This window comes from Pongo pygmaeus, chromosome X (genome assembly GCF_028885625.2).
Source record: "Pongo pygmaeus isolate AG05252 chromosome X, NHGRI_mPonPyg2-v2.0_pri, whole genome shotgun sequence".
Taxonomy (NCBI): Eukaryota; Metazoa; Chordata; class Mammalia; order Primates; family Hominidae; genus Pongo; species Pongo pygmaeus.
Window position 1 is genome coordinate 80,775,623 of NC_072396.2, and position 26,885 is coordinate 80,802,507.

The 26,885-nt window shown below is 38.0% G+C and overlaps 1 protein-coding gene across 9 annotated transcripts in view; it reads right to left on the reverse strand.

The window, feature by feature from the left end:
• Positions 1 to 1,216: 1,216 nt before the first annotated feature.
• Positions 1,217 to 26,885, reverse strand: part of ATRX (ATRX chromatin remodeler) — a 284,010-nt gene continuing 258,341 nt past the window's right edge. For all 9 annotated transcript variants that reach the window (XM_054470837.2, XM_054470836.2, XM_054470841.2 and 6 more), the window contains 5 exons: positions 18,755 to 18,904; positions 17,771 to 17,896; positions 16,909 to 17,004; positions 16,290 to 16,418; positions 1,217 to 4,143 (listed from right to left, as the gene is read on the reverse strand). In XM_054470837.2, the coding sequence (XP_054326812.1) occupies positions 3,865 to 4,143; positions 16,290 to 16,418; positions 16,909 to 17,004; positions 17,771 to 17,896; positions 18,755 to 18,904 (780 nt within the window). In that variant the 3' untranslated portion in view covers positions 1,217 to 3,864. The remainder of the gene's footprint in view (positions 4,144 to 16,289; positions 16,419 to 16,908; positions 17,005 to 17,770; positions 17,897 to 18,754; positions 18,905 to 26,885) is intronic.

Sequence of the window (26,885 nt, forward strand, 5' to 3'; positions counted from 1 at the left end):
CTTGTGATATATTGTATTAAAGACAGCCTGCTTGCAGTATTTTAGGATTTGCCTCACTCCTTCATTCTTTCAATTATAGTTGTATCCTTATTATCTTTACTAATGGCCTCAATTTATATGCTCTCTTTCTTGGTGAAGGTGTGTGCAACAGACACTATCAAAAAGACAGATCCCTAGAAAGCAAGGAGGAAGGATGATTCCCTTAGTTTCGTGGCACAATGGTGTCAGGAAGGTTGTTCCAAAGAGAAGGTGGTAGTACCTATCATAATGGAATTTTATGGCAGCTCTTGGGGGTAAGCCACTATCCTGTTATTACATCCAACGCTAGTGATGTTAACAGTTTAGTTACCTGGCACATATTGAGCTTTGACACAGTATATATTTCGGATTTAAAACTTTATTCACCCCATATAATAGTATATATAAAATGTTGTGAAGATGAAAGCATTTCTGAAACTTGGTCACTCCTTTGGGACTGGCTCAGATTACAGACTTGAAAAAAATTAACGGTAGAAAAATGTTTATTCTCTAAGGGTAGATCCGACTTGGAGATAGCCAAGTCACTTGAGACTGAGTCTGGTGAAATAAAGTAGTAATGCCCTGAACATAATTTTTAGTATAATAAACATGTAAAAGGATTGATCTGTTTTACTGTTAGAATAAGTCTCTATAGCCTCACAACATGCCACCCTCAAAGGAAACAAGGGCTACTGGGACAGAATGTAACTGCTCTTAAAGTTTTGTTTGGGGCACATAAATATGGATCTGATTTTATGATAATGGAGGGAAAATGAACATAGCTAAGGGAAGGCTACAAAATATTCAGCTTATTTGGAGGCCAGGTAATAAGGTTTCCATCCACCTGCTATAGCTTCTGAATGGTAAGCAGCTTTTCTATCAAGTGTGGGTTGGTAGCCCTGCTTGACTTAAAATGAGTGTTACAGCTGTTGGGAAACAGGAAATGGGGCTGGATTACACAAAGACATCTAAAACTAACACAAACACACATAGACTTCCTGGTATGTAAATTCTTTTTGAGATTAGAGATCTCCCTTTACAGAATTTAGTATATAACAGACTCAATAACCAAACTTCGTGACCTCTCAATATTAAATAACTAAATGTGCAAAAGAACCACCATTATATAAGACAACAAAAGCTATACATTTTCTATGAAACACTATGTGCACAGATTTTCAAAGCTGTGAAAATACAATAAAGAGCACAACACATTTTGGTCACTTTATTAAATGACATTAAATAGTTTAAGTTTCAACTACTAAACAGCACTTTGAATGGTGAAAACACAGATAGTATATTGTCATACTTGAATGCTTTTCTTTAAAAACACAATTCCAGTCCTTATATATATTACAAAACAGCCTTAAAGGAAGAAGTGACATCTTTTCTACAGTACTTAAGATACTCAATACAGAACTGAAAAGCAGTCTAACAGAAACAAAGGCAAGTCTTCACAGCTGTATGATTTCAGCAGCCAAAGCTGGATGATGGACTGAAACATTACTATACAACTGGGACAAAACATATACAATATCACAATACTAAGCAAAAACGCTTTACACCCAAAGAAATAAAACAGGTTACAAAATGTGGAGAATTTAGCAGGCAAAACTGTATTACAAGCAACATTTTAAATCATCATTTTTAATCCATTGCAACTATTTAAAACATCTAAAACAAATATAAAAATGAGCCTTTTAGTATTTTATTGACATGATTTTTTTGTCTTTAAATATTTGTTAAAGCTTGATGTTATACTCAAAGTACATATTATATAGCTAAAATGTCAAGTGAGAAGAGTGTATACAAAGTGGTCCAAGTTTTATTTCAAACTCTGATTTCCAATTAATCCTTCTAAGTATTATTCTTTAAGTTATAGTTTCATCCATGGTGAAAAAGATTTAGAAGGTTGCCTAAAATTTTCACATCTATGTCTTTGAGTAAATAATTAGACTGTGTTGAAAATTCCCAGGTCTAGTAAATCAGGTTTAAAATATTCTGAACTTGTAGAAATACCAACTGGTAACAGTTGGCCAGAGTGTACTGCCTTCAAATATTTCTCATAAATCTTGTCTTTTTCATTTTTTCTAAAGTAAATACACACCTGCCCCACCCAATTAAATAAATCTGATTACATGGCTAGCATAATATCTAAATATACAGAATTTATTAGTGATATTTCATCATGGGAAGGTGGGGGGGAGGGGCGTGGATCCACCAAACCTCACAAATTCTGTATCACAATCCTAGTGCTCTTGGATGTTTTACCATTAGTTCTTCCAAGATAAAAATGGCAATCTCTTAATCATCCAAACAACTCAAAGCAGTTTTAGCTAATGTTAAACTCATTCTAATCCAGTGATACCTAAAGCAAAGCCTACACCCAGTTTTCTTTTTTTTTTTTTTTTTTTTTCCGGAATTCTTAAGCTGTTTCACTACCTGTTATATCATCATCTCAAAAATGGTTTTGCCATGTTGAGTTGACTCCCATAGTCAAAAACAATGTTTTCTTTAAGAATTCAAGTAACCAAAATTGTACATGAATAAATTTATAGGTCATTTTTGCAGAACTGGATTAAGAAAAAATAAAATGTAATACGTTTTCTAGTAAAACTTCTAGTAAAGGGGTATTGGATGAATTAATTTTGATTTAATAATTGCCTCACAATCTAAACTAAAAAAAAAACAAAACTCTGAAACAATTTTAAAAAATGTAAGGAAACTGGGGTAAAAGAACATGATGATGAGAGAAAAGAAGCGCATAGAAGCCAGTGATTCTTATCTTTCAGAGGAATTATTTCACAATACTGATAGTACTGGGAATTGTTAAAAGTACATTCCTCATGTGAACCTAAAGTCAGCAATGGTTCTGCCATTTTGATGTTGTTTATAAAACAGGGTGTGAACCTAACAACCACAACTTCAGTGTTAACCTACTAAAATGCTAGAACTTGATTTTCTAAGTCCACATCCCACTGCCAGCAACAGGATGAAGCATTAGCACTGGCACCATGCAGTTAAGAGATGTGCTTTATATTCGTGCCAGGAGAGAGAAAATTCATGTGTGGAAGATAATCCACAACCCTGAAATTTTACCAGTAATTATTTCAGCACATATAACTGAAAATAAAAAATGGCAGAAGGACTAAAGAAGAAAAAGGAATTCTCTTCTTAGGCTATACTTAAGGCTGTTTATACAATGCTAAGATAACTGCAAGACTTCTCCAACTTTTAGAGCAGTAGTATTTAAGAATATTGCACACAATTCTGTGTCAAAGATAACCCTCAGTTTCTAACTTTCAGTCACAGAGACAATAAAGCAGGAGCCCAGTTTCAGACTTCAGCCAAAAGAACATTAAAACCATTTCAATCACTTTAATCAAGAAATGGATTAAGTACAAAAGTATTTCATAACTTGAGGAATCAACTCTAAGAACTCAGCTGTGTGTTTTTATATGTAAAGAATGAATATATAAATCTTTATTCTTTCCTAAATTTATTAATTTTATGACAATTTTATGGTTGCTAAAAGCAGGCATAAAAATTTAGAGAGGAAATCTGTGGAGTTGTTACTATTATGGAAGGACTTGTTTTCACTGAAAACAATTTGAAATATCTTCTGTACTCAGTGTGTGTAAGAAGATTCTAGGCAACATCACTGACAAATGTCAGGAAGAAATGGTATGCCCTATTTAAAAAAAAAAAAAGTAAAACTAATATGGAAGATTGGCATTTAAGGGGACCAAACTATTTATACAGTTGAGTTCTGTTAAGTCATTGATTCCTAAAAAAATAAAAGATCTTTCTATGATTTTAACAATCCATTAAGCTTTTAGTGCAAAATCACATTGATTTCCCTTGGGAAGGTCCTGGATTTTTGCTTCTCATTGGGGGTGGTGCACGCTGTAATGGTGGTGGCTGCATACCACCAGCCACTGGCTGATACATTCCTCTCATATCAATCTGCTGGTAGTTAGAAGGATTCATGATCAAATTTGGAGGCTTTGGCATCATGAGGTGACCCAGTGTTGCTTGTTGATAAGTCATTTGTTGCTGTTGCTGCTGATTGTACTGCTGCTGGAGCCTTCTGTTCATAAGTATTCGCTGAACACAGCTGATTAACTATAGAGAAAAAATGGGAGTCGTTACAAGTGCATGACCTGTCTCAAAAGAGGTATCAAGTTTTGACTTAAAATCAATTTGTTAAGGGAGTACCATACCAAAAGGAAAACACATTATTGTTAACACCATTACTAATGTGATGGCATTCACAGGAGCATTACTGTAGAAGCCAGTTAGTAAGATCATTTAGGGCTAAATTCTCTTAATGTCTTGACTATTATATTGCAAGCAGCATTTAGGTTAGTTGCCGTAGTAACGTGTTCTGTACTGTGATTAGTCTCAAGTATTAGTTGCAACACTTTTTGTTAAGACTCCTTTCTTTGTCATTCTTTTGAATATTTCACATGATGACAGACAACATTTTAGTGACAAACACCAAAGGGAAAGGCACTTGCAGTAGGAATAATTCTGACCAGGAATATCTCAAATTTACTAATATATTGTAAAACCACATAACCCTGAAGTGCTTTCTAAGTAAAATATATGCCACAGAAACAGATTCCCTGGTGTCAAGCGTAGAAATTTCCAAGTATAAGGCAGAAGGCTGGCAAACAACTGTGTTGGGAAACATGATCAAGGATCCTGGAATACAGTACCCTTTTAAAGAATTATATAACTTAGTAGGAACCTTTGATATGTATCATCCATAGCTCTACCTTTTATTCTCAAATTAAACACACTGATAAGTATACTACTATTTCGAGGTTGTTTAACAATGGCAAACGTGACTGGAGGCAGAGCAAGATGGTTGAATAGAAGCCTTCACTGATCGTCTTCCCTGAAGGAACACCAAATTGAAAAACTATCTGCAATAAAATCACCTTCATGAGAACCAAAAATCAGGTGAGCAATCACTGTACCAGATTTTAACTTCATATCACTGAAAGAGGCACTAAAGGGGGTAGGAAAGACAGTCTTGAACTGCCAATGCCACCCCTCACTCATCCCCTGGCAGCAGCCGCGTGGCAGGGAGAGAGAATCTGTGTGCTTGCAGGAGACGAGTACAGTGATTATGGGACTCTGCATTGGAACTCAGGGCTGCCCTGTCACAGTGAAAAGAAACACCAGGCAGAACTCAGCTGGCACCCACAGAGGGAGCATTTACACCAGCCACAGCAAGAGGGAAATCACCTATGCCAGTTCTGACAAGCTTTGCCACTGTGGAACCCGAGTTCTGACAAGCTTTGCCACTGTGGACTAAAGAGTTCTGGGGGCCTAAATAAACCTGAAAGGCAATCTAGGCCACCAAGACTCCAAGTCCTGTGCTGTGCTGGGCTGAAAGCCAGTGGACTTGGGGTGGGGGTGGGGGGGTACGTGACCTAGTGAGACACCAGCCAGGGTGGCCAGGAGATTGCTTGTGCCACACCTTCGCAAACCCCAGGCAGCACAGCTCACAGCTTCAGGAGAGACTCTTTCCTTTTGCTTTAGGAGAGGAGAGGGAAGAGTAAAGAAGACTTTGTCTTGCAGCTTGAATATCACGTCAGCCACAGTAGGATAGGGCACCAGGCAGAGTCCTGAGGCCCTTGTTCCAGGCCCTAGCTCCTGGATGACATTTCCAGACATAACCTGGGCCAGAGGAAACTCGTTCTCTTGAAGGAAATGACTCAATCCTGGCAGGATTCAACATCTGTTGTCTAAAGAGCCCTTGGGTCCTGAATAATCAGCAGTGGTACCCAGGCAGTACTTGCAGTGGGCCTTCAGTGAGACTCAGAGACATGCTACCTTCAGGTGTGACATAGCACATTCCCAGCTGTGGACACTATGAGAAGAGACTCCTGCTTGAGAAAAGAGGAGGAAAGAGTAAAGAGGACTTTGACATACAGCTTAGGTACCAGCTCAGCCACAGTGGGCTAGGGTACCAAGCAGACCCTCAGCGACCCTAATTCCAGGCCTTGGCTTTTGGATGGCATTTGTGGACCTTCCCTGGGCTGGAGGGGAGCCCACTGCCCAGAAGGGAGAGACGTAGTCCTGGTAGCATTTAACACAAGCTGACTGAAGAGCCCTTGGGCCCTAAGTGAACATCAGCAGTAGCCAGGCAATACCTGCTGTGGGCCTGGGGTGCTAGTGGCCACAGGGAGAGACTCCTTTGCTTGTGAAAAGCGGAGGGAAGGGTAGAAAGGATTTTGTCTTATGGCTTGGATGCCAGCTCAGCCGAAGTAGAATAGACCTCCAGGCAGATTCCTAAAGATTCTGACTCCAGGCCCTGGATCTTAGATAGCATCTTGGGACCGGCCTAGGGCTGGGGGAAATCTGCAGCCCAGAAGGGAAGGACACAAGAGGAGCTGGCTTTGCCACCTGCTGAATGTGGAGCCTTAGAGCCTTGAGCAAACAAAGGCGGAGGCCAGTAGTTACTGTGGATCTTGGGTGAGACCCATTGCTATGCAGGCTTCAGGTCTAACCCAGTGTGGTCCCCGTGAAGGGAGCCAGAGGGGTGCTTGTGTCACCTCTCCACCAGCTTTCCAGACAGCTTAGCACAGACAGAGATTCTGTTTGGGAGAAAGTAAGGGAAGAGAACAAGAGTCTCTGCCTGGTAATCCAGACAATTCTTCCAGATCTTATCCAAGACCACCAAGGCGGTACCTCTATGAGTCTGCAAGACTACAAGAGTTTTGTACTACAAGACTACAGCATTACCTGGTTTGGGATGCCTTCTAATGCAGATACAGATGCAGTGACCATTAGATCACAATGTCCAACTCCCTTTGAATACCTAGAAAGCCTTCCCAAGAAGGATGGGTACAAACAAAGCTAGACTACAAAGATTATAATAAATACCTAACTCTTCAATGCCCAGACACGAATCAATGCCCACAACCATCAAGACCATCCAGGAAACACGACATCACCAAATGAACTAAATAAGGCCTCAGGGACCAATCCTAGAGAGACAAATACATGTGAATATATGTGACAGAGAATTCAAAAGAGCTGTTTTGAGGAAATTCAATGAAATTCAAGATAATACGGAGAAGAAACTGATAATCCCATCAGATAAATTTCACAAAGATATTGAAATAATTTAAAAGAACCAAGCAGAAATTCTGGAGTCAAAAAATGCAATTGACATACTGAAGAATGTATTAAGAGTCTCTTAATAGCGGAACCGATCAAGGAGAAGAAAGAATTAGGAAGCTTGAAGACAAGCTATTTGAAAATGTACCATCAGAGGAGACAAAAGAAAAAAGAACAAAAAACAATGAAACACATCTACAAGATCTAGAAAATAGCCTCAAATGGGCAAATCTAAGAGTTATTGGCCTTAAAGAGGAGGCAGAGAGACAGATAGGGGTATAAAGTTTATTGAAAGGGATAACAACAGAGAATTCCCCAAACCTAGAGAGAAAACTATCAATATTCAAGAAAAAGAAGGTTATGGAACACCAAGCAGATTTAACCCAATGAAGACTACCTCCCACCATTTAATAATCAAACTCTCAAAGGTCAAGGATAAAGAAAGGATCCTAAATGCAGCAAGAGAAAGGAAACAAATAACATACAAAGGAGCTCCAATACATCTGGCAGTAGACTTTTCAGTAGAAAACTTACAGGCCAGGAGAGAGTGACATGAGATATTTAAAGGGGTGAAGGAACAAAAAAACAAAAGACTTTTACCCTAGAAGAATATATCTGGTGAAAATATGCTTCAAATGCGAAGGAGAAATAAAGACTTTCCCACACAAACAGAAGCTGAGGAATTTCAATATCAAACCTGTCCTACAAGAAATATTAAAGGGAGTTTCTCAATCTGAAAGAAAAGGATGTTAACAAACAACGAAAAGTTATATGAAAGTATAAAACTCACTGGCTAGAACATTAGTTTTCTCTTTGCTTGTTTATGCAATCAGTGTTATCATAAGCTTAAAATGATGCATTATATTATTTGCAAGCCTCATGGTAACTTCAAATAAACAAACATACAACAGATAAACAAAAAACTATAAGCAAGAAATCATGCTGGGCACAGTGGCTCAGGCCTGTGATCCCAGTGCTTTGGGAGGCCAAGGTGGACGGATCACCTGAGGTCAGTAGTTCGAGACCAGCCTGGCCAACATGGTGAAACCCTGTCTCTAGTAAAAATGTGAAAATTAGCTGCGCGTGGTGGTGGGTGCTTATAATTCCAGCTACTAAGGAGGCTGAGGCAGGAGAATCGCTCAAACCCGGGAAGGCAGAGATTGCAGTAAGCTGAGATCATGCCACTGCACTCCAGCCTGGGTGAGAGAGTGAAACTCCGTCTCAAAAAAATAATAATAAAAGAAATTAAAACATACAACCACGGAAAATTGCCTTAACTAAAAGGAAGATAGGAAGAAAAGAAGGAAGACAGGGATCACAAAACAACCAGAAAACAAATAACAAAATGGCAGGAGTAAGTCCTAACTTATCAAGAATAATGGGGTTGGAGGCCAGGCGCAGTAGCTCACGCCTGTAACCCCAGCACTTTGGGAGGCCGAGGTGGGAGGATCACATGGTCAGGAGACTGAGACCATCCTGGTTAACACGGTGAAACCCCGTCTCTACTAAAAATACAAAAAATTAGCTGGGCGTGGTGGCGGGCGCCTGTAGTCCCAGCTACTCAGGAGGCTGAGGCAGGAGAATGGCATGAACCCGGGAGGGGGAGCTTGTAGTGAGCCGAGATTGCACCACTGCACTCCAGCCTGGGCGACAGAGTGAGACTCTGTCTCAAAAAAAAAAAAAAAAAAAAAGAATAATGGAGTTGGGCAAGATGGATGACTAGATGCAGCAAGGTGGAAAAGCTACCACCGAAAGACAAGGATGACTGGCACACTCCTAACAGATCTTCAGAGAGAAGGCAATGAGAGTGGATGGAGGGAAGACACAGAAGCTTGGTTGGAGGAGGAAGCTGGGCACCCTGAATGGGGCTACTGCACACCAGGACTCGTTCCTGGCCCACAAGAACTCCAGGGGAATGAGTGAGTTGAACTGGCAAGAAGCAACTGGCTCTTGCCTCAGGCCTCTGGAATTCCGGCAGGAGGAGACCCACAGCCAACATTATACTGAATGGGCAAAAGCTGGAAGTATTCATCTCGAAAACTGGCACAAGACAAGGATGCCCTCTATCACCACTCCTATTCAAGATAGTATTAGAAGTCCTGGGCAGAGCAATCACGAAACAGAAATAAATAAACGTTATCCAAATAGGAAGAGAGAAAGTCAAACTATCACAGTATGCAGATGCCATGATTCTGTATCCAGAAAACTCTAGTCTTGGCCCAAAAAGCTTCTTAAGCTGATAAACAACTTCTGCAATATCTCAGGTACAAAATCAATGTACAAAAATCAGTAGCATTCCTATACACCAACAAAAGTCAAGCAAAGAGGCAAATCAGGCATGCAATCCCATTCAGAACTGCCACAATAAAGAATAAAATATCTAGGAATACAGCTAACCAGGGAGGTAAAAGGTCTCTATAATGAGAACTTCAAAAGACTGCTAAAAGAAATTAGAGATGACAAAACAAATGGAAAAACATTCCATGCTCATGGATAGGAAAAATCAATATTGTTGAAATGGTCATACTGCCCAAAGCAATTTATACATTCAATGCTATTCCTATCAAACTACTAATGATATTCTTCATAAACTAGACAAAACTATTTTAAAATTCATATGGAACAACAAAAAAAAGGTTGAATAGCCAAGGCAATCCTAAGCAAAATGAACAAAGCTGGAGGCATTATGCTATACAACTTCAAACTATACTACAGAGCTACAGTAACCAAAACAGTGTGGTACTGGTACCAAAAGACACACAGACCAATGGAATTGAATAGACAGCTCAGAAATAAGGCCACACACCTACAACCATCTGATCTTTGACAAAGCTGACAAAAACAAGTAATGGGGAAAGGACTCCCTATTCAATAAACAGTGCTGGGGTAATTGGCTAGCCACAGGCATAAGATTGAAACTGGACCCCCTCCTTACACACCATATACAAATATCAACTCAAGATGCATTAAATACTTAAATGTAAACCCGAAAACTGTAAAAACCCTGGAAGACAACCTAAGCAATATAATTCTGGATATAGGAATGGGCAAAGATTTCATGAAGATGCCAAAAGCAATTGCAACAAAAGCAAAAATGGACAAATGAGATCCAACTAAAGAGCTTCTGCACAGCAAAGGAAACTATCAACAGAGTAGAGACAACTTACAGAATTGCAGAAAAGTTTTGCTAACTATCCATCTAACAACTAATATCCATTATCTATAAGGAACTTAAAGAAATATACAAGAAAATAACAACCCCATTAAAAAGTGGGCAAAGGACATGAACAGACACTTTGCAAAAGAAAACACGCACATGGCCAACAATCATATGAAAAAAAGCTGAACATCACTGATCATTAGAGAAAGGCAAATCAAAACCACAATGAGACACCTTACACCAGTCAGAATGGCCATTATTAAAAAGTCAAAAGATGCTGGTGAGGTTGTAGAGAAAAAGGTATGCTTATATACTGTTGGTGGGAGTGTAAATTAGTTCATCCATTGTGGAAAGCAGTTTGGTAGTTCCTCAAAGGGCTAAAAACAGAACTACCATTCAACCCTGCAATCCTATTACTGGGTATAAATTCAAAGGAACATACATTGTTCTATTATAATGACACACGTATATGTTCATTGCAGCGCTATCCACAAAAGCAAACACATGGAATAAAGCTAAATGCCTATCAATGGTAGACTGGATAAAGAAAATGTGGAAATAAAAAATAAAAATGAAGAAAAAGTTCAGGAGGGGTAAAAAAAAAAAATCCACATGTGTAAATGTGTATTCTAAATGTGCCTTTCTTCCTGATATCTACAGTGACTGAAGCTCTAGATACATGTGCCCTCTGCCTACTCATACTCATGTCCCCTCATACGGCATTCATTACGGAATGCCCCATTATCAAGTTCCACAGCAAAAATTGAGGCGTTGCATCCTGTGATTTCCAAACCTCAGCTAGCAGAGCCATAGCCTGCTACTAATGCCTCTGCATTTGGTTTATTGAACGCAGCTCATCACAAAGAGTCTGACAAATTCAACATGTTATAGACAACTAGAGCTTTTCTCATTCCAACAGCAGGTGACTCAACTATTAGAAATCTCAGAGATCAAAAATCTACTTTCTCATTCTTGGCTTCTAAAGCTGAGCCCAGACCTCAGCACACATTTTCAAGACTGCTGTCAATCTATTTATTTAATTTTATTAATATCTTCTATAAACCTAATAATAAGAACAAGATCATGTCCTTTGCAGGAACATGGATGGAGCTGGAGGCCATTATCCTTAGCAAACTAATGCAGGAACAGGAAACCAAATACCATATGTTTTCACTAATAAGTGGGAGCTAAATGATGAGAACACATGAACACATAGAGGGCAATAACAGACACTGGGGCTGACCAGAGGTTGGAGGCTGAGAGGAGGGAGATGATGAGGAAAAATAACTTATGGATGCTAGGCTTAATACCTGGGTGACAAAATAATCTGTACAACAAACCCGTGACACAGATTTACCTATATAACAAACCTGCACATGTATCCATGAACTTAAAATGAAAGTTTAAAAAAAGAATAACAGTGAATATAAATGGACTAAACTCTCCAATCAAGACATATAGTGTCTGAATGGATTTTTTAAAAAGACCCAACCATCTGTTTCCTATAAGAAATACACTGTACCTATAAAGACACATATAAAGTGAAAATAAAGGGATGAAAAAAGATATTTCATGAAAATGGAAACCAAAAAAGAGCAGGACTAGCTATACTTACATCAGACAAAACAGATTTCAAGACAAAAAATATAAAAAGAGACAAAGATGGTCATTATATAATGATAAAGGGGTCAATTCAGCAATAAGATACAACAATTGTAAATATATGTGCACCCAACACTGGAGCACCAGATATAAAAAGCAAATATTATTAGAGCTAAATAGAGAGACAGACCCCAAAATAATAATAGCTGGAGACTTCGACACCTCAACTTTACACATTGGACAGATCATCCAGACAGAAAATCAACAAAAAAACTAACGGACTTATTCTGCACTATAGACCAAATAGATACTTACAGGACATTTCATCCAATGGTCACAGAATATACATTCTTTTCCTTGGCACATAAATCATTCTCAAGGAAAGACCATATATTAGGCCACAAAACAAGTCTTAAAACATTCAAACAAATGAAATCATATCAAGTTTCTTCTCTGACCACAATGGAATAAAACTAGAAATCAATAACAAGAGGAATTTTTGAAACTATATAAACACATGAAAATTGAACAATATGCTCCTGAATGACCAGTGGGTCAAAGAAGACATTAAGAAGAAAACTGAAAAACTTCTTAAAAACAAATGATAAAGGAAACACAACATACAAAAACCTATGGGATACAGCAAAAGCATTACTAAGAGGAAAGTTTACAGCTCTAAGTGCGTGCATCAGAAAAGAAAAAAAACTTCAATTAAACACCTACCAATGCATCTTAAAGACCTAGAAAAACAAAAGAAAATAAAACCCCAAATTAGTAAAATAAATAATAAAGATCAGCACAGAAATAAATAAAAAGTTGGTTTTTTGAGAAGATAAACAAAACTGACAAACCGTTAGCCAGATTAAGAAAAAGGAGAAGATTCAAACAAATAAAATCCGAGATCAAAAAGTAGATATTAAAACTGATACCAAAGAAATTCAAAGGATCATTAGAGGCGCCTATGACAAACTACATGCAAAAAATTGGAAAACCTAGAAGAAATGGATAAATTCCAAGACTCATACAATCTACCAAGATTGAAGCATTAAGAAATCCAAAATCTGAACAGAGCAGTAACAAGTAAAGAGATTAAAGCTGTAATAAAAAGTCTTCCAGCAAAGAGAAGCCTGGAAACCAATGTCTTCACTGCTGAATTTTACCAATTGTTTAAAGAAGAACTAATACCAATCTTCCTCAAACTGCTGTGACAAGTAGAGGAGGAGGAAATACTTCAAACACATTCTATAAGGCCAGTAACACCCTAATACCAAAACCAGACAAACACATCAAAAAAAGAAAACTACAGGGCAATATCCGAGATGAACATTCATGCAAAAATCCTCAACAAAATAGTAGCAAACACAATTCAACAACACATTAAAAAGGTGGTGTTGAACATGACCAGGTGGGATTTATCCAAGGGCTTCAAGGATGATTTAACATATGCAAATCAATCAATGTGATACATCAAATAACAGAATGAAGGACAAAAACTGTATGATAATTTCAACTGATGCTGAAAAAACATTTGATAATATTCAAGATCCTTTCATGATATAAATCCTCAAAATACCGGTTATAGAAAGAACATACCTCAACACAATAAAAGCCATATACTGACAGACTCACAGCCAGTATCATACTCAATGGGGAAAAACTGAAAGACATTCTTCTAAAAATTGGAACACAACAAGGATGCCAGCTTTTACCACTGTTATTCAACATAGTTCTGGAAGTCATAGCTAGAGCAATCAGACAAGAGAAAGAAATAAAGGGCATCCCAGTTGGAAAAGAAGAAGTCAAATTATCCTGTTTGCAAATGTTATGATCTGGTATTTGGAAAAACCTAAAGACTCCACCAAAAATATTTTAGAACTGATAAACGAACTTAGTAAAGTGGCAGCATACAAAATCAGCAGCATTTCTAAATGCCAGCAGTGAATAATCTGAAAAAGAAATTGAGAAAGTAATCCCATTTACAGTAGCCACAGTCAAAATTAAATACCTAGGAATAAACTTAACGAAAGAAGTGAAAGATGTCTACAATGAAAACTACACAATGCTGATGAAAGAAATGGAAGAGGGTACAAAAAAATGAAAAGATATTCCATGTTCATGGATTGGATAAATTAATATTGTTAAAATGTCCATACTACCCAAAGCAATCCATAGATACAATGCAGACTTATCAAAATACCAATGACATTCTTCACAGAAATAAAAAAAAATTCTGAACTTTTCATGGAACCACAGAAGACCCACAATAGGCAAAGCTGTAGTGAGCAAAAAGAACAAAACTGGAGGAATCGCATTACCTGATTTCAAATGATACTATAGAGCTACAGTAACCAAAACAGCATGGTACTGGCATAAAAACAGACACCCAGACCAAGAGAACAGAAGTGAGAACCCAGAAACAAATCCACACACCAGTGAACTCATTTTTTTGCACAGGTGCCATGAACATGCATTGAAGAACGGACAGTCACATTAATAAATGGTGCTGTGGAAGCTGGATATCCATATGCAGAACAATGAAAGAAGACCCCAAGCTCTTGCCATATACAACATTCAAATCAAAATGGATTAAAGACTTAAATCTGAGACCTCAAACTATGAATCTACTACAGAAAAACACTGGGCAAACTGTCCAGGACACTGAACTGGCAAAGATTTCCTGAGTAATATCTCACAAGTACAGGCAATCAAAGAAAAAATGGACAAACAGGATACCACTAAGTTAAAAAGCTTCTTCACAGCAAAGGAAACATTCAACAAGGCGAAGAGACAACCCACAGAATGCGAGAAAATATTTGCAAGCTATCCAGTTGACAAGGGATTAATAACCAGAATATACAAAGAGCTCAAACAACTGCATAGGAAAAAAAAATCTAATAATCAGATTTAAAAATGGGCAAAATATCTGAATAGACATTTCTCAAAAGAAGACATACAACTGGCAAACAGGCATAGGAAAAGGCACTCAACATCATCAGTCATTAGATAATGCAAATCAACACTACAATGAGAGGCTGGGCATGGTCACTCACGCCTGTAATCCCAACACTTTGGGAGGCTGAGGTTGGAGGATCGCTTAAGCCCGAGAGTTTGAGACCAGCCTGGGAAATGTAGTGAGACCCCGTCTCTACAAAACCAACCAACCAAGCAAACAAAAAAGACAATGAAATATCATCTTACCCCAGTTAAAATGGCCTTTATCCAAAAGACAGGCAATAATTAATGTTGGTGAGGATGTGGAGAAAAGGGAACTTGTGTACACTGCTGTTAGCAACGTGTATTAGTACAAGCATTATGGAGAACGGTTTGGAGGTTCCTCAGAAAACTAAAAACAGAGGTACTATATGATTCACCAGTCCCACTGCTAGGTCTATACCCAAAAGAAAGGAAATCAGTATACTGAAGAGGTATCTGCACTCTCATGTTTATTGTAGCACTGTTCACAACATTAAGATTTGGAAGCAACCTAAGTATCAACCAACAGATGAATAAACAAAGAATATGTGGTACATATATACAATGGAGTACTATTCAGCCACAAAAAAAGAACGAGATACTGCCATTTGCAATAACATGCATGGAATTGGAGATCATTATGTTAAGTGAAATAAGCCAGGCATAGAAAGACAAAGTTCACATGTTCTCACTTATTTCTGGAAGCTAAAAACTAAAACAATTAAACTTATGATGATAGAGAGTAGAATGGTAGTTACCAGAGGCTGAGAAGGGTAGCAGGGAGTGGGGTAATGGGGGATGGTTAATAGGTACAAAAGTATAGTTAGAATGAATAAGATCTAGTATTTGATACCACAACAGGGTGACTACAGTCAAAAATAATTTATTGCACATTTAAAAATAACTAGAAGAGTATAACTGGATTGTTTGTAACACAAAGAAAGGATAAATGCTTGAGGTGATAGATATCCTTTACCCTGATGTGATTATTATGCACGGTATACCTGTATCAATATACCTTATGTACCCCATAAATATATATACCTATTATATACTCACAAAAATTAAAAGTTAAATAAAACACAATTGGCAAATGTGGTAAAACTCTGGCAAAAATTCCTATGTAGATGTCCAGAATATATGAGAAATAAAATTATATGGACTAGATCCTATGTAAACTTCAAGGATTCCCATTTAGGTAGCTGTTGCATTTTTGTAACAAAATATATTACTTTTACTTGACATTCCTGGGTTTTTTACATTTCTTCCAGAATTACCAATGACTATCCATCCCTCCATAGTAGGAATAATTACTGACGTAGATGTCATACAAACTTATTATTATAAAGTCAAGAAAATTAAACATAACCTAGAAATAGTCAGACGTCAGAATTCTTACCATCTGTTGTTTTGTCAATACATCATTGTAGATTGCTTCTCTTCGTTTAACATCAAGCTCCTGGCTGGCTTGTCTACTTAATGCTAACGCCTGTACTTGGGCCTCTGAGAGATTCATGTTCTCCTTCCACTAAAAGAAAAATTTTCTATTTACTCCTTATTACTGTACAATTGAGGAAAAATAATTAAGGTATTTTAAGATATTCAGGATTTCCCAAGGTTCCAAACCCCCCTGTTCCTTTATTTTTTTCTGAAGAAAAGCATGATGCAAGACAGGGTACTAAGTTGTTCACTGCTGTACCTGGGCTGGCTATCTCTGGAATGAAACAATAATTTAGATTTAATTTGTGCAACTGGTAATTAAAATGTTTATGTAAACAATGCATACATTTCCATGTTTGATTTCTCAATTCTTACCTTTTACCCATTTCTCTTTTGTGCCAACATCTACGTAAAATTGCTGGGTTACGGTTTGGCACTTTTTTCCATCCATTTTACCAGTACTTTACTATTGCAAATCAATTTATAAGAAGGAAACAATTAAAAATTTTAAAAAACGGCAGTAGGGGGTGGAGGGTACAAATTGGAGGTTGGAATAAGACAATTGCCAATTAGCTTACTACAGCTGAAATTATATCTTCAAGAGGTTGAATCCTCACTGCTGTCACACTGTTTGTTGCTTCTACGACTTTTTCTCTTCCTTGATTAATGAGGTCCTAAGAAGAATGCAAGAAATAAGTTATATAAGGCAGAAAGACAGCATAGTGTTAAAGTATAGGGAATCCTTCCATTTGCCAATTTATAGCAGTCGGTTTTAAAACTCTTTAAATAATTGAAGAGAACAGCAAAATTCAGTACCAATAAAGTGGAGTAAAACATATCAATGCTCAAAGAGTCTTGTTAGGAAGATTAAAAGTTTGAGTTTTATCACACCAATAATTTAATAATTCAGAAGAATCCATAAGCACATTTTATAATGTGTTTCAGATTCAATTAAATCATTATTGATATAATAAAAACCCAGTCTTTCCTATTTAATTTACAATTGATTCTAGCTTTAAATCATTTATTTCAAAATATTGGGCATTATATATTTAATTGTACATCTATGATGCAGTAGAATAGAAGTTAATGAGTATATTTATCTTACTTTCAAACAGTAAGATAGCAATTTGTTTATTATAACTATTTTATAACTGAAGAAGGTGCTATTTCCCAAGCCAGTCAGCAGCCCTATTGTTTCTTAATTAAAATAATTCAAACTACATTAATTCACTCACTGATTCCTTTGTGCTCTGAACAAACCACATTTTACAACATTATGGTGGTTCAAAACGGTCAACAAATAAAACAAAAATTTATTGGTCTATTCGGGGTAATCATTTGGAGAATGTGATATTCCTGCATAGGGAACCCTCAAAAACAAGGCACTTGAAATTGCCTTTAATTCATGTTAAACTACTTTTGTACTTCACAACTTACCTCCAGCTGTTGATTACTCATTGCTGACAGGGCTCCCAAATTGAAAGGAATATAAGGAGTTTGAGAATTGAAACTGACAGGGGGTAAATTGGTCCCAGTTGGTATGTTGAAACGCATGGTCAGTCCCTAAAAACAAAAAAATTATGCACTTTTCACATTGTGATTTAAAACTTGAAATTCTACAACACCTACTGGTTTAGAAAAGAATCCACATTCTCAGATCCAGGAAATTATTAACACTCTTCCACACACAAACAAAACACCCTTTTCACCCAAAACCAAGATCTTATTACATGGAAAGCTTTAACCCCTAAAGGTGTACTTTTCTGATAATTCCCACAGAATGGGGGCAACTCAAAGAATTCTGATGAGACTCTGAACATCACACTAATGTTAAAGAAGTTTGGTACAATAAGTTAGGAGTTTGAAAAGGATTCAGGTATTAGGATAAGGTTTCCCATGCTCAGGCACATTTTTGCTCAAGTGGGTTGATGTTTAAAACAGACATAGAATGATCTTAAATAAAGTTGCTGCTGGAGCAAATGGCATTAATGTCTAATAATGAAATATTTTTGTGTTCTGATATTCAGCCAAAATTTAGATTTCATGGTATACATGCAAAGCTACATTTACTACAACCTCCAAACACTAAGCTCCTGGATGTTTGTTACTACAGAGAGGGTACTGATGGGAGGTTAGTGATGCTAAATATATGGCTTCCCACTCATTTCTCAATTCAACAAATACTAGGCAGAAATGGGATTACTACTCTTTAAGCGTAAACTGTTTTCTTCTGTCTTCTCCTCCTACTCTACCACTAAAGGTAGCTGAAACCAACCCATAAAGAGATTCTTGTAATTGGGGACTGTGTTCCTAAAACCCACTACATTATTATTACCTGTTTCAAACGTGACCCTTTTCTTCTTCATTGCTCTTTCAAATCACTAACATAACAAAAACAAAAACGCATTTTGCATCAACTACCTTCTTCTCTGCTTCATACTCAGCCCAAGCTGCTTTTCTTTCTTCTTCAGTCAACTCCTCTTCTTCTTTGTGGTCCAAAAGAGAATCATGTTCATGATATCCTACAATGTGTTCTTTATGTATCTGAAGGAGTTCTGCAAGTATGGTATCCTGTTTAGAGGGGTTGAAATAAGAGACAATTATTTTTCCCCTCTGGATAGTATAATATCTCCATAGTTCTATGGTCAACTGTACTAGAAACTAAAACCTGATTGCTATATATATTTCTGATATATATGACAGATTACCTAAAAAACAGCAACAAAACATGTAACACCAGCCTCTTATGTAAGACTTTCATGTTTATACAGTATGTTTTAGGCATTCCATTGTTTTTTAATTACCACTTTTCAGATTTCAAGGTCTTTCCACCAACTTAACATTTTTTTCACATGCATTTTATTTTGTGCTTAATTCTGAGTTGATAAATGCTAACATGTCTGCTTAAATTAGTGATTATATTGGATGCTTGTGCTAGAAATCAAGGCTACTCCTATTTATACATCATAAATAACTTTATTTTCACAATCATTTTAACTGCCAACCACTATATTAACAAAAAACTAATCTAAATTAATCGAAACAGTTATAGGACAGTTTAACTGAAACATATAGCCTTTATATTCCAACTGCAGGAAGGTAAATGTTAAATTACACTGTAAAGACCCATGGGTCAAATTTAAATTGATATACATTTTTCAATTTATTATCATAGTATATATAGTTTAAAGAAATCATGGTATCTTAAGCCAGTCTTTTAAGATTAAAAAATTAAAAGCTTAAAAATTGGGATCATTTATATACTCAGTAAGAACAACTAAACTCCTGCTCTCTGTAATTATGACTGTGAGAGTGAGACACAAAGATAGATGGGGTGGGGGTTTAAAGTGAATTACAGATATGTTACTTTTAATAAATTTAAAATATTCACAAGTTGTTCATTAAGAAATCACATATGAAAACCTGGATCTATAAAAGGCAAATTAATTCACTTTACAGAAGGATTTTCCATAGCTTTTAACAAGTTTTCCTAGAACACACTTTCCAAATTGTGAATTACTGATCAAATGAAGGTAGTGGAGGTATACATACAGCACACTGAATTCAAATTTAATCTGCATCTAGTGATGCTTAATGCACTCATAAATTTTTGCATAGACAAAGCCCACATTTGAAAATAATTATGCCTTTACACACCTTGAGTATAGGGTCCAAAAAGTGGTAAGAACTCAAATGTGTATTAAATAACTCAAGATGAAAAATTCAAGTCATGAGGCCCTAGGTTTTTTTTTCTATATAATAGCAAATACTGACACTAATTCCAAATATTCTGATATTTAATATCTTGTAAACAACTTTTTATCTTGCTACCCCAATAAACATTTGAAACAATCATTTCCTTTCTTAACAGAACTGATATTCTTAAATAGATACAACCATAATAGAGACTTTATAATTCTTTTTTTTTTTTTTTTTTTTAGATAGGGTCCCGTGTTGTCACCCAAGCTGGAGTGCAGTGGTTTGATCATAGATCACTGCTGCCTTGAACTCCTGGGCTCAAGTGATTCTCCTGCCTTAGCCTCCCGAGTAGCTAGGACTACAGATGCATACCACTGTACCTGGCTAATTTTAAAAATTTCATAGACATAGGATCTCAGTATGTTTCCCAGGCTGATTTCAAATTCCTGGCCTCAAGTGATCCTCCCACCTTGATCTCCCAAAATACTGAGATTACAACAGGTATAATCCATTTTGAGATATATGTGTGTGCTATTTCCTTTGTTGAAAACAAAAAACAATAAAAGACCATACAAATGACAGGACTCAATAAAGTCTACTGATAGAATACATGGATGCTAACAGGCTTAGTTACTTTGAAATGTTAACTAAATGCTTCTCTCTCATGCCAATGTAGAAACTTGCTATCAAAGCTGACTTCTCTGGCTTATGCCACATACAATAGGTTTATCATCACTAGATCAATCTCCAAAGTCCACTGTTACTGACCAGGCAGGCAGGAAGACAGGCCAATCTGCATTAATTTATTCTACTAAAAGATAGGCTTTCTTAAATGTGTAACTCCTATGCCCACCCCCCCAACACATACATGCCAAACACGACTCAAGAGATAAAATAATAAAACCAGATAACATTGACTAACATTTTTAACACATTTACCAAATACAATGAGAAAAGTCAGGTGTTCTACAACACACCAAATAAATTACAAGATTAAAATGTTCTATGGATAATCTCTAATTTTACTTCTGTCTAGCAATAAATGATCTTAATCATAGTCAGATCAGTTCATTTCTCTAAGAAAGCAAACTGGTTAAGAGAAAGGCCAAGAAAACTGTATACTAGGAACTAATTCATTTCTATCTGTGCTACTGATTCTCTCAATAACATTGGATAATAACTTAGTCTAGCTATGACTGTAAATTAAATTAAATATGGATGATACACACATTCTCTGCTCACATGTGTAACAGGATGATATGAAAATACCAGGAATAAACAAAAGCATGAAAATACCCAATTCTTTGGAAATAAACACTGTCAAGTGTGATATTTATTTCTCAATTATAAACACCACAATTTATAACATTAATTATATCTTTAATGGTTGGAGGGGAAGCCTTTCCAGAAATGCATGTGCACATACACATATACACAAACTCATATACAGCCTTTTAAAAAATGTCTGAGATACCAGGAAAGCTTTATTAAGTCAGTCCTTAGCATCCTATAATTTCTAAGTCCAACTGTGTCATCACAGAATTGGTAGAAATCGAGGCCCAGAGAGGCAAAGTAACTTTTTCCGACTATACAGCTAAGGACTACCTGGGACTGGAAACTAAATTTCCTGGCTCCTATGCAGTGATGATTCTATCACACCACAAAGAATGTCTGTTTTATTGAGATACAGTTCCTCTACTTCCCTGAACTATTCCCTTAGATAAAAAAAGATAATTCAATGAAAGATTCCAGGGGAGCGGGAACTTATGTCTATTTTCTTACTTTTAGCACTTTTTAACTTTTATTTATTTATTTAGAGACAGAGTCTCACTATTGCCCAGGCTGGAATACAGTGCTCACTGCAAACTCCACCTCCCAGGTTCCAGCGATTCTCCTGCCTCAGCCTCCCAAGTAGCTGGGACTACAGGTACTCGCTACCACACATGGCTAATTTTTGTATTTTTAGTAGAGACAGAGTTTCACCAAGTTGGCCAGGCTGGTCTCGAACTCCTGACCTCAAGTGATCCACCTGCCTCGGCTTCCCAAAGTGCTGGGATTTCAGGCATGAGCCACTGAACCTAAAAGTACTTTTGTACTTTTTGAACTTTTTAAAACAAGCATGTTAATTTAATAAAAGAAAACATAAAAACTGAAACAATGACAAGTCTCAATACAAACTTGTGAAAGGCCAGTTCATGCTTATACTATACCTGAAAATAATACCATGCACTATTTTACCATTTTCATCTTCAGGAGACACTTATTTTGAGAAATGCCATTTCTAAACCCCTTTAATGTATTCACCCCACTAATTCCAGATTTAAAACCTATCCTATCAAGTCAGACATGACTGTCTAAGGTCAGGTTATGGTGAAGGATCAGCCTCTAATGATGCAATAACTTTCCTTTTGACTTACAGTCAACTGAAATGCCAATGTAAGTCACAGGAAAAGTACATGTGAATTTGTTTGTTTTCTATCTTAAAACGTTTCAGATTTTTTGCCTAAAACATTACCTCCATCCTGGCTACTATAATCCCTCTTTTCAAAGAACCGAACAAAACAAAGAAATGCAAACAATACTAATATCCAATTACAAACCAGGAAATAACTACCAGTACCATTTGTTATTTTATTCCTCCACACATTTACACACACACACCTTTGCATAAAAATGGAACTGGACAAAGGGCAAGATGGCTGATGAGAAGCAGCTGTGGTCTGTGGCACTCACAGAGAGGCATGAAAAGGGGTGAATGAATCCAACACCTTCAAATGAAATATCCAGGTTCTCACATTGGGACTGAATAGGCAAAAAGCACAGAGAGCAATGAGAAGGGCTACGCCCATCCAGGAGCCACGTGGAGCAAAAAGAACCCCCACCCCCAGCCAGGGGAGGCAGTGAGTGATTGTGCAACCCGTTCAGGAAGCCACCACGCTTCTCCCATGGATCTCTGCAACATGCGGAGCAGGAGATCCCGTTGTGAACCCATTCCACCAGGACCTTGGGTCTGATACACAGAGCTGTGTGGAGTCTCAGAAAAACAGCAGCTCAGGCGCACACAGAGATCTGGAAGTTTTGCATGCTCCTGCCCTGGGATCCCCGCCAAGGCGTAAAATCCATCCATATACATCCCTAGGAAGGGGTCTGAATACAGGGAGCCAAGCAGCATGGCTCGGCAGGCCCCATTTCCATCGCACCTCACAGGCTAAGACCCACTGGCTTGGAATCTCAGCTAGCCAGCAGCAAAGGGCTGAAGTCCGTCTGAGACAAGACCAAGTTCCAGGGGGAGGGGCGGTCGCCATCTCTGCAATTCAGGGGAAATAGCCAATACAGCCTGCCAGCTGTGAAGAGTGGACACGGCCCAGAGGAGGAGGGGCCGCCCACAGCGCAGTGCAGTGGCCTTGCCAGATAAGGGGGCCAGACTGCTTCTTTAACCAGACAGACCCACTCCAAACTGAGCAGGACTTCCCATGCAGGGTCAGAGATCTGATCTCTCGTTGGGAGGGAGCTGGGCGTGGCGGGGGGGCGGTGGGGGGGGGCGGCGGCGGCTCATATCTCTGTGGTTTCTGGGGACTCAGTTGTTCCAGCCTCCCCATTGTGGAGAGTGCAGACTACCCAGACAAGGAGCACCCCCTCCTCCCCCCCCACAAGGCGCAGTGCAGCTGCCTTGCCAGATTGTAGCCAGACTGCTGCTTTGACAGGCCCCGACCCACTCCTGCAGACAGAGATCTGATCTCTCCATGGGAGGGAGCTCCCCACGGGAGGGCCAGCAGCCATCTCTGTGCTTCTGTTAAATCAGCCATTCCAGCTTGCTGGCTATGGAGAATACAGGTGGTACAGAGGAAGAAAAGGGTCCACCCCAGTGCAACACACCTGCTCTACCAAGAAGCAACCAGACTGCTTCAGTGGGTGGGTCCCTGATCCCATCCCTCCTGACTGGGTGAGATCTTCCAGGGCAGGTTGCCAGCCACCTCCTGCAAGTGCTGGAGAAGCTGAGGAAACTGGGGTCTGGAGAAGACCCCCAGCTAACCACAGGAGCCCTACAGTAGGGTGGCGTGATTGTTAAAAGAAAAACAAACAGAAAACAACAACAGCCATGTCAACAACAAAAAAGGCACCCAAAGAAAACCCATTCAAAGGTTAGCAACCTCAAGGATCAAAGAAGATAAGCCCATAAAGATGAGAAACAATCAATGCATAAATGCTGAAAACTCAAAAAGCCAGAGTGCCTTTTCTCCTCCAAATGACTGCAACACCTCTCCAGCAAGAGCACAGAACTGCGCTGAGGCTGAGAAGGATGAAATAACAGAAATATACTTCAGAAGGTGAGTAATAACAAATATCGCTGGGCTAAAAAAAGCATGTTTTAACCCAAGGCAAAGAAGCTAAGAATCATGATAAAACAATACAGGAGCTGATAGCAAGAATAGCCAGTTTAGAGAAGAACATAACCAACCTGATGGAGCTGAAAAACACAACATGAGAACTTCACAATGCAAACTATCAATAGCAGAAGAGACCAAGGTGAGGAAAGAATCTTAAAGCTGGAAGACTATCTTTCTGAAATAAGACAGGCAGACAAGAATAGAGAAAAAAGAATGAAAAGGAATGAACCTCTGAGAATTATGGGATTATGTAAGGAGACCAAACTGACGACTGACTGGGGTCCCTAAAACTGACAGGGAGAATGGAACCAAGCTGGAAAACATACTTTAGGATATCATCGAGGAGAACTTCCACAACCTAGCAAGACAGGCCAAAATTCAAATTCAAGAAATGCAGAGAACCCCAGTAAGATATTCCAAGAGAAGATCAACCCCAAGACACATAATCATCAGATTATCCAAGTTCGAAATGAAAGAAAAAATGTTGAGGACAGCCAGAGAGAAAGTCCAGGTCACTTACACAAAAGGAAGCCCATCAGACTAATAGCAGACCTCTTAGCGGAAAACCTGTAAGCTGGAAGAGATTAGGAGCCAATATTCAACATTCTTAAATAAAAGAAATTCCAGCCCAGAATTTCATATACAGCCAAACTAAGCTTCATAAGCAAAGGAGAAATAAGATCCTATTTAGACAAGCAAATGCTGAGGGAATTCATCACTAGCAGGCCTGCCTTGCAAGAGGTCCTGAAGGAAGCACTAAATATGGAAAGAAAAAACCATTATCAGCCACTAAAAAATACACTGAAGTACACAGTCCAGTGACACTATGAAGCAACCACACAAACAAGTCTGCAAAATAACCAGCTAGCATCATGATGACAGGATCCAATTCACACATAACAGTACTAACCTTAGGTGGAAATGGGCTAACTGCCCAAATTAAAAGACACAGAATGGCAAGTTGGATAAAGAGTCAAGCCCCATCAGTATGGTGTCTTCAAGAGACCCATCTCATGTGCAAAGATACCCACAGGCTGAAAATAAAGGGATGCAAGAAAATTTACCAAGCAAATGGAAAACAGGAAAAAGCAGGGGTAGCAATCCTAGTTTCTGACAAAACAGATTTTAATACAACAAAGATCAAAAAAGACAAAGACAAACATTACATAATGGTAAAGGGTTCAATTCATCAAGAAGAGCTAACTATCCTTAATATATATGCACACAATATAGGAGCACCCAGATTCATAAAGCAAGTTCTTAGAGACCTACAAAGAGAATTAGACTCCCATATAATAATAGTGGGAGAGTTTAACACCCCTCTGACAATATTAGATCACTGAGACAGAAAATTAACGAAGATATTCAGGACCTGAACTCAGCTCTGCATCATGTGGACCTGATAGATATTTACAGAACTCTTCACCCAAAAACAACAGAATATACATTCTCATTGCCACACAACACATACTCTAAAATTTATCACATAATAGGAAAATACTCCTCAGCAAATGCAAAAGACCTGAAATTGTAACAGTCTCTTAGACCACAGCACAATCAAATTAGAACTCAAGAATAAGAAATCCACTCAAAACCACAGAACTACATGGAAATTGAACAACCTGCTCCTTAATGACTCTTGGGTAAATAATGAAATTAAGGTAGAAATCAAGAAGTTTTTTGAAACTAATGTGAACAAAGAGAAAACACATCAGAATCTCTGGGAGAGAAATTTATAGCACTAAAATGCCCACATCGAAAAGCTACAAAGACTGGGCGCAGTGGCTCACACCTGTAATCCCTGCACTTTGGGAGGCTGAGGCGGGTGAATCACTTGAGGTCAGTAGTTCGAGACCAGCCTGGCCAACATGGTGAAACCCCATCTCTACTAAAAAATACAAAAAATTAGCCAGGCGTGGTGGCAGGTGCCTGTAATCCCAGCTACCTGGGAGGCTGAGGCAGGAGAATCCCTTGAACCCAGGAGGCGGAGGTTGGAGTGAGCTGAGATCGTGCCATTGTACTCCAGCCTGGGCAACAGAGTGAGACTCCGTCTCAAAACAAACAAACAAACAAACAAAACAAAACAAGAAAGATTTCAAGTTAACAACCAAACATCTCAACTAAAAGAACTAGAGAACCAAGAGTAATCAAACCCCAAAGCTAGCAGAAGACAAGAAATAACTAAGATCAGAGCTGAGCTGAAGGAAACAGACATGGAAAACCCCTAAAAAAAAAAAAAAAAAAAAAAAAAAAAAAAAAAAATCAACAAATCCAGGAGGTGGTTTCTTAAAAAAATTAATAAAATGGTTAGACCACTAGCTAGGCTAATGAAGAAAAGAAAGAAGAATCAAATAAAATAAAAATCAAATAAAAAATAAAATCAGAAATAAGCAGGACATCCCCACTGACCCCACAGAAATGCAAACAACCATCAGAGAATAATATAAACACCTCTGCGCATATAA